This window comes from Rhea americana, unplaced genomic scaffold, assembly GCF_003343005.1.
Source record: "Rhea americana isolate MKP2758 unplaced genomic scaffold, rheAme1 scaffold_37, whole genome shotgun sequence".
Classification (NCBI taxonomy): domain Eukaryota; kingdom Metazoa; phylum Chordata; class Aves; order Rheiformes; family Rheidae; genus Rhea; species Rhea americana.
This window is the reverse complement of record NW_028186501.1, coordinates 1,895,847-1,904,259: the sequence shown is the minus strand read 5'-3', so window position 1 is coordinate 1,904,259 and position 8,413 is coordinate 1,895,847. Positions and strand designations below refer to the sequence as shown.

The following is an 8,413-nucleotide window of genomic DNA, read 5'->3' as shown; positions in this document are numbered from 1 at the left end:
AAAGAAAGTAAATGATTAGCTAGCTGGCTAGGCCTTGAACCAGATCACTTTAGTAGATGCTAACTTGGTAATTCTGCCTTGCTCTGAAACGAACTTTGTCCCTGTGATGACTGACAGCTGATAGAATGATAAGAGAATGAAGTCTATAAAAATCAAGCTGAAGCTCAGAAGTTTTATTCAGGACCTCTTCTGCCCAAGTCTGGTCCCATGCTCAAGCAGTAGCCCATATTGTGAAGATGCAGCATTTGAAAGCCATGGCTGTCTTTTTACTCTGCTCACTGCTGCTCAGCCAGGTAAGTAGAGATTACTATTTAAAAGTGCTAATTTAAATGGTCAGGCAGTTAATAAAAGGTGTTATAATTTTCACAAGCAAGAATAACTAGAGGTGACAGCAGAGCTCTTTCATAACAGCTAGCAGTCCTGAAGAAGTAAGTGCCTAACGAACCCTGGGTTACTCCAAGACATAATTCAGCAAATAATGGTGCCTTGTCTTCCAAGAAGGCTGAAAAAAAGTTAATTTTTGTATTTAACTTCTACTTCTTTAGAGTTAGAATACAAGCAATGAAACTTACAACAGGGAAAGCTGTGATCTGAGAACAAGGAGSAAGATTTAAAGTTCTTTGCTGAGAATTTTAAAGGCTGTTGAGCTCAGCACTGGAATGAATGAATTGCTGACAGCCGCTGCAAACTCCTGACCGTTGCACTTCAACTCCGTTTCAGACACACAGTGCTTCCCTGCGCCAAGCACAGCCTCAGCTAACACGACAGAGGCGGATGACGCCCTTCTGGAGGGGGGTCACGCTAAGACCSGTTGGTGCCTCATGCAGGGATAACAGCGAATGCATTACAATGCTATGCAGGTAACTTCACTAATCCTCGTGGGGGTTGAGGCCTGGGACGCTTGACGCTGTGTTACGTAAAGGAAGCACCTTTTCCTGACACCCACTCAAGACACGGAACTAATTYGGTTCTGCAGAAAGATACCTGGAAGAGGGATGGAGCAACAAATTTAGATCTCTTTTGTAAGCAATGCAAACAGTGCACAGAACAGAGTCCGAGCACCCTTGACTACCAGCCTTAGTCCTTTCCCTCGCAACCCAAAATAACTTCTCTTTTCAAAAGAGAACRCAGGACTCCAGACAGCTTTTAAGTAACCGCTTAGGAGCCTTCAAGTTAATCCTTCTTAAAGCTAACCCTGCTCAATTTAAAGCATACATTATTTAAAARCAGTATCTTACCCTAAAGTAATCACTTTAGGGGATTACTTAAATTCATAGTTTGAGAGCACTAAAATACAAAACACAAATATTCATCAGTCCTCATGGACATGAGACAAGCAAATCATACAACTAGGTATAAACAAAAGTGATCAGTTAACTAAATTACTACTTAGTGACTGAAAGCTGATTTGTGTGGCATCTGCTGTATTCATGCCAGAAAGAAACTGGAAAAAGAGTAGAATATGTGTCATTTCCTATTATAAAGAAAATGGCAGTTAAGTTGCTATTTTACATGCAGAGACATCATTTTGTCTGCTGATTAACCCCAGTGAACTGGAACAGCAGTTGTAAGAGACAGAAAGCGATTTCCATTGTATGACAGAGCCTGACTCAGTAGCCCTGGGTCACACGGATTCTGGAGTTCCTAGGAAAGAACATAAAGAGAAACAAGACAAACTGAACCAAGTTAAAAGAGCTGAATACAACGTGCGCTGCTACCCGGGCTCTGAGCTCTACTCTAACAGCTGAGTGAGGTGTGCACTGATAAGCATATATGCACTTGCCTGAGCCCCACAGCACCGCCAGGCTGCACCCCTGGTGCCTGACGCTGTTTCCTTTTCCAGGAAGAACCGCTGYTTCCTTAGAACAGCCTACGAGTGACCCGTCGCCAGTAAGACCATCTGCCACTGTTATTGCTGACACTGCTCCRCTCTACTCATGAGATATTTATTATTGACTGTTCAAAAGCTAGGACACTGGATCAACCAATTCAATATATTTAACACCGCGATATGAACTGATAAAAGGACTTCAAAAGGCGCCCAAGAGCATGTGCTAAGTCAAGCTGCACCTCTGCAGCACCCACTTCAGGATGACTCTTCTGCCAAGCTCAATAAAAGGACTCTGCATCTCATGTTTGTTTTTGTATTTTTTTTTTAAGTGTGAATTCAAAATTTATATTCTGCAAATAATCTCAATTTTCCTGTGTCCTGCTAGCAAAGCATATGCGAGTATACATGAGACACTCCTAACAGAAATGCATTTTGCAAACTGGACTTTAGATACTTATCCCTGAACCCAGCAAGTGCATGAGGTAGGTCGTGCCTTCATCTCATTGACTTTCAGCTTCCACAGCTGAGATCTTAACAGCACTTCAAATAACGGCTTCCTAGAAAGGAGAGCGGCAGCAAACCAAAAACAGTACCGACAGCACTTTCGCTATTCCRAATGTATCAGGTGAAACTGAGAAGGAAAAATATGTAACTATTTTTAAATACTTCTACTCAAATTTGCTTGAAGAAAATGTATACGCTGATTTTTTTTCCACTGAAATGCTTATTATTTTAAAACAATTTGACCAAAATCTAATTTTGATGAGAGCAATGTTACCTAAGAGGACTGAAAGAAACAGAGCTGTTTTAGATTGGCAAATATTAACAGGTTTGGGACACCTGAATACTGAATGCTATTTTTCTTTGTCACACAGAGTATTAGGATCTGAAAATATCTGCTTAAAAAAAAAAAAGCAATGTTACTGAGGAAAAAGCCCATCTGAGAGATACAAGCACAGTGTTTTTAAAATTTAATACAGAAAATCTATTTGATATTTATTAAACTTAGTTTCTCCAGTTACAGTTTTGCATTGTACAAAGCATTTTAATGACACAGTAGTTAAAAAGATCTTTACAAATTGAAATGTGATACCCTTTTCTCCAAATATTTTAATTGCCATAAATTTGTTTAAAAATACACATTAAACGCATGTTTCAGACACTAAACTTTCTATAATCTCAATACCACAAAATACATAGAATATACTATACAGATGTGGAAAAAAATCTAGTTAGTATATAATACTTTGCTCACCATTAACAGCTTTATTACGTGAAATGCACATACTGACTTAGAAATCCTAATTTTGAGCCCCAAAGTACCCTTTGAAATTTTAAATGTATTGCAACAAATAAAATCACAGTCTTTTTTTTTTTTTTAAGTTTTGGTTGAAGACAGATGCCTAAATATTTTGATAGAAACAAAATGTAACACATGGACTTGTCATGTACAAAGCATAAAACAGAGACATCCCATTAGTTACTAACAGTACCTTTCTGTATGATTAATAAGGGCTTCATTTGTAAGTGACAGCTTAAAAGTTACCTTCCCCCACCCACAAACCCTCCCCAAAAGAAAACCCTTCTTCACCAAATAATAATTTCAAATAAGATAAAGGATTTTTAATAAATATATAAGCACTTTATCCTCCATATACAAAATTTCTTAAAACAATTTAAAAGGGGGACCAGATACAAATATCAGTAACTGTGCTTGCAAAAGTCATGCCTGGTCCTTAGAGTTGAGTTTTCAGATGTATAATGCTAATGCAGCCAAAACCAAAGGCTGCAGAAGTACTGCGCACCAACTGCATCATCTCTTAGGGTTGCATATAAAAACCGAGGAGCGGGAACACTGCATTCCGATTTGCCCGTATCAGCTCCGTTAACAAATGTGGACAGTTACAACAGGAATGGATACATTTCTATTAAGTTTCCAGATGAAATTAAAACAGGAAAAGCATTTACATAAAGACAGCCTRTATAAACTCTATGCCTTCCAAACTGCCCGGCATAGCGTGTTCAGTGGAAACTCAGCTGAGCACTGGCAGAGAGCAAAGAGCTGACGCTGTCTCAAGGACCCATCTACCGAAGAGCAGAGGTGCTGCTCTGCCGCGCTCACACCGAGACAAAAAYCGATTTAGTTTATAGCTCACCCTTCCCTCCCTGCCTCCCCCGACCCCAACACTGCTATTTTCACATGGCATCAGAGACCTATTCCTTCTAAACTAATGGAGTTAAGACACATAACATGATTCCCTGATCATTTGAGCTTACATAACTTCCATACTTGGGAATTTTGTCTCCTAGAATAGGTCTGTGTGTCTGAGTTGGCTAGCAAAAGCTTTGGCTACTCTTTATATTTAAAGATATCTAGCATTAACTTTGTTGCTTGGAAATACACAGTTTTCTGTAACACTGATTCATTAGAAAAAGCAATTTAAAATCTGACCAAAATATTTGTCAGGAAACTACTAATTTGGAAGTTGCTTATTCCTCAATGGGTAATTCAAACTTGACTTGCTCAGGCCCTTTTGTACCTGCCTTAATATAAACACTGCCGTGACAGTAAGTATCCGTTAGGTAAATGAAATATTAAATACAGCAAAGGTAGTCTCTCTTTCCACTAGTTTCCCATTTTGGCAAACTACATAATTATCTGCCTACGGCTTTATTTTACTTGCCCCAGGCAAGCACTACATTATTCTCATAAAGTACTGACTCTCTCTGTATGTTGGGGCCATTCATAAATACATTTCAGGGCATTTTTTGTTATCACAGCAATCAAGCCTCAGCAATCTAAAGGAATATACATTGCACTCCTGTATAATATGCAAGATTTATCACCAATAAGATGGTGATTCAGCACTCAATAAATAATATATCAATATAGTCAGTTGCACCATAATCTAAAAACAAGTATAACATATACTTTGGACAGACTGAGTTCATATATATATATACATATATATTAAAAGAGACATACAATACAAATTGCATACTGCCGTCAAAAGCCAAGAAGAGCCATCCATACGCTCTGCTTTATGGCTAATAGTTTCAAATCAAAATAAAAGTCTTGGGCTGTTTTACTCTGGTGTCCTGAAGATTTATTTATAATTATAAATGGTTGCATCTTATCACCTAGGAACCTGCAAGTTTGACAGCAAAATTGAATAACATTGATATCTGAGCAAGCCTAGTCTGATTAAGCCATTTGTAAGATTCACCAACTGGGGCTGCATTCAGTAAGGGAATTAAAATTACAACGCTGATATGTATTTAATATACAATTACCTAGGGAATCATTTAGGAAGCCAGAAATTAGGAATTCCCTCATCATTAGTCACTCGTGCAACTTGCATTAGTGCTCAAGGGACATGTGTTTCCACTGCTGCTGTTTAGACGTAAAAAAAGACAGGTTTAGACTGTTAGCCTGCATTCTGACAGAGGGATGGAAGCTTATTAAGTATCTGCAATTTGTTTTAGCTATGAAATCGGACAAAGTACATAACTTCTCTCTGTAACTATGGTAAATCCCAAGTTAGATATGCTTTGGAATTGTCAGATTCAAATTTATCTGTTTGAAATAGCCACAGATGAGTAAGTCATTTCTTTTCAATTAAAAAGACCATTGCATATCTCCCACATAGATAGGAAACCTGGGACAGCACTCTAAAGGATATTTTATAATAAAAGTATACTGTTTAGGTGGGACACTTTCAACCAATTCAGGTCCATGTTTTTAGACTGTAAGTAGTCTTCTGGTCACTTGAAGACAATTTTTTTTAAAGATCCACTGATCTAGGGATAAGCAACATATTTTTAAGAAACCAATTTTGTATGACACCAAAAGGTATTTGTGGGACTCTAGTTAAGGAAAAAAAATTCCCAGAGATGAGACCATTCCTGCTTACAGTAATGGTACCTGTGCACAAAGGAGCAAGCCAAAAAACAGCCATGCTGGCTAGTGCAGCACTACACAAAAAATAAACTATGAATGCAACTTCTAAGAAGGTATTTTTACATAGCGTCAAAAGTGTGCTAGGCACTTTAGAGTATTACAGAAAAAATAATTGACAGTGTCCCATTAACCAAGATGCAGAGTTTGAGGATACGGAGTTCTATGTCGAACAGCCAACACTAAAAGAAACATGATCTCGCACAGTGATTCAATAGAAAGGATGCTCTGACAGACCTGAACAGTAAAGTAAGTTCAGCTATAATGAAAAAAGTCACAGACTTGCTAACTATGTATCAATTGTATGTAGCAAAGCTTTTCTGGAAGTACAAAACAAGTTGGAACGCAAAGGAAGCTCTACGAATATGCAGCTACCTTTTAGTAGGTTACTAATTTGCAAAACTCCTAAACTCTTAAAGCCCATAGGACATACTGCAGTACTAAGTAGCGTAGAATTCTATTCCTTCTTTCGAGGTTGCCATCATTTTGGCACTTGACTACAACTACACAAAAGATTTAGTGCAATAATTTTCCTGAACATGCACGTTCATATCTGGTACAGAATAAAGGGTTAAATGGGAGATAAAACAAAGCAGCATTCCACAATCTCACTCTAATGTATTCAGAGTTTGACTCTGTAGGAGGAGATCACTGCAATAAGGAGTCAGCTTGTATGACAGACACTAGTACTTTTAAAAAAGGAAATGGAATTTTACCAAAGTACTGCAGAAGACCACTGCATACAGTATACCTGGTCCTGCTGTAAAACATCTTGTAAACAGTTCATAAAATCTTCATCTAAAAGTAAGGCATAAGGCACACCAGACATGTTAGGGGCACTAAGCAATACTGAAAGCAGTAGCATTTTAAACCTTTAACTCAGACAAGCACCTTGTGTGGAAAGGTACTTTGGTTTGCACATTTTAAGAGCAGTCAGCTGCAACTCCACCAACCATTTCTGTTGCACCAAGTCGCTTCCTCTAAAGCGAATATTCTGCTCTGTCAAACGTATCAAACATTAATGGGACCCTCATTAACACGGGGTAAATACAAGCTGTAAATCCATCCTGTTCTGCATCAGAACAGTTAGACAATTTCCCTGTAATAGCAGGTGTGCTCCCCACCCCACAATGGCTGTTGCACTGTCAAGCTGTAGTGTCCATTAACTATCATACCCTAAAAGGAAAGAATGGACCTCAGTTTCTACTTAAGATTCCTGGTTTCTCAGTCAATGCAAAAGATACAAAGGACAGTTCTGGTAGGAATTAACTATTGTTAGTTTTTTAACCAGAAAGTTGACTGATTTTGTAAGTATCAAAACAATGACAAGCAAGGAAACAAAACGTTTTTTAAATGAAGAGATACAAAAAAGCACAAGATTGTCCATTTCAGAAACCTTTCCTGTATGCACCACACTGTTCAGACTGAAGTTCATTCCTACATCATTGATTTGATAAAACATTAAATGCAAATTACTGTAATGTTTTGTGATTGCTATAGTGTTAATTGATGTTTTGAAACTGCCTTGAAAACAACCCAAGTCAGATCCAATTAAATATTTTTCCATATAAATTTCTTTATAATTCATTTAAATGAAGTATCTTAATATGTAGAAGAATATCTGGAACTTTTCTATTTAGTACAAATTCTGCAATAATAAATCTGTAGTTGACATTTATTAGTTGACTCATAGGCATTAGGCATGAAAAGTTTGGTGTCCCTACACTTGAGAACCTATCGACCCTATTTTCTTGTACAGGCTCTACCACCACAAGACATTACAGAGTAACAAAGCTCACAAAGTACTTAAATAAAGTGTCTACGTTTAATTTCTGCTAAGTACTTGAAAGGGTAAATTCAGTGAAAAAATAGCTAAAACTGCCCCAAATTGGGCCTTTCAAAATTAAAAAAGAATTAAAATAAATAGGATTTAAACTGACTAGTTATGTATTATGACTGGAATTCCAATGATCTATCCATGATAGATCAACAAAACTACACCTTTATATGTAGCAAATTTTAAAATATTTAAATAACTTAAAATGGGAATACTGAAGAAGTCCATTAACCAGATGATTTGGGATTAAAACACAAAACACAAATGAGGATGGGAGACGTGAAAGCATTCCTTGCTTTTAGTGTCAACTAAGCAATGTGTTATGGCAGTCTTCCTTATTGACATGACACAGTGTTGTGGAGATAAATCAGAGGCAGCGAGAAAAACATGTTCTACTTTCCATTCCTTCAGTTCAAAATCACTTAGCGTCCAGGCGCAACCAATGTAATCCCTGACGGGTGTAACGCACTAGGTCTGTCATGATGCTTGAATTAAAAACCAGAGGGCCCATAACTTTATCCAGTTCAGCAAAGAACTCTAAAATAACAAAAACACAGATTAAACTCTGCTCATGTTCTTTCAGATTGTCTGTTCTGCTAAAAACACCACATTCCCTCAAATTTGCCTATTCCCTTAAAATAAGAATTTCAGAAACATACAGAACATGTACTGTGTTCATCTTAGTATACTGAACAACTTGCAGGAAATGTAAAAAAGTTTTCTTTCCACTCATAACCTGTAAAGAAACATTGCATCTTCACTACCACCTTAATGACCAAGATAATGA

The 8,413-nt window shown here is 37.4% G+C and overlaps 2 protein-coding genes across 4 annotated transcripts in view; one reads left to right on the top strand and one right to left on the bottom strand.

The window, feature by feature from the left end:
* LEAP2 (liver enriched antimicrobial peptide 2) lies at positions 1 to 2,044 on the top strand. Its single transcript, XM_085312645.1, has 3 exons — positions 1 to 293; positions 721 to 860; positions 1,844 to 2,044. Exons 1-3 carry the CDS (start codon positions 237 to 239, stop codon positions 1,878 to 1,880), a joined length of 234 nt encoding a protein of 77 aa, XP_085168771.1. The 5' UTR covers positions 1 to 236; the 3' UTR covers positions 1,881 to 2,044.
* A 748-nt stretch (positions 2,045 to 2,792) lies between these two features.
* AFF4 (ALF transcription elongation factor 4) overlaps positions 2,793 to 8,413 on the bottom strand; it is a 43,112-nt gene continuing 37,491 nt past the window's right edge. For all 3 annotated transcript variants that reach the window (XM_085312741.1, XM_085312743.1, XM_085312742.1), the window contains one exon: positions 2,793 to 8,163. In XM_085312741.1, the coding sequence (XP_085168867.1) occupies positions 8,045 to 8,163 (119 nt within the window). In that variant the 3' untranslated portion in view covers positions 2,793 to 8,044. The remainder of the gene's footprint in view (positions 8,164 to 8,413) is intronic.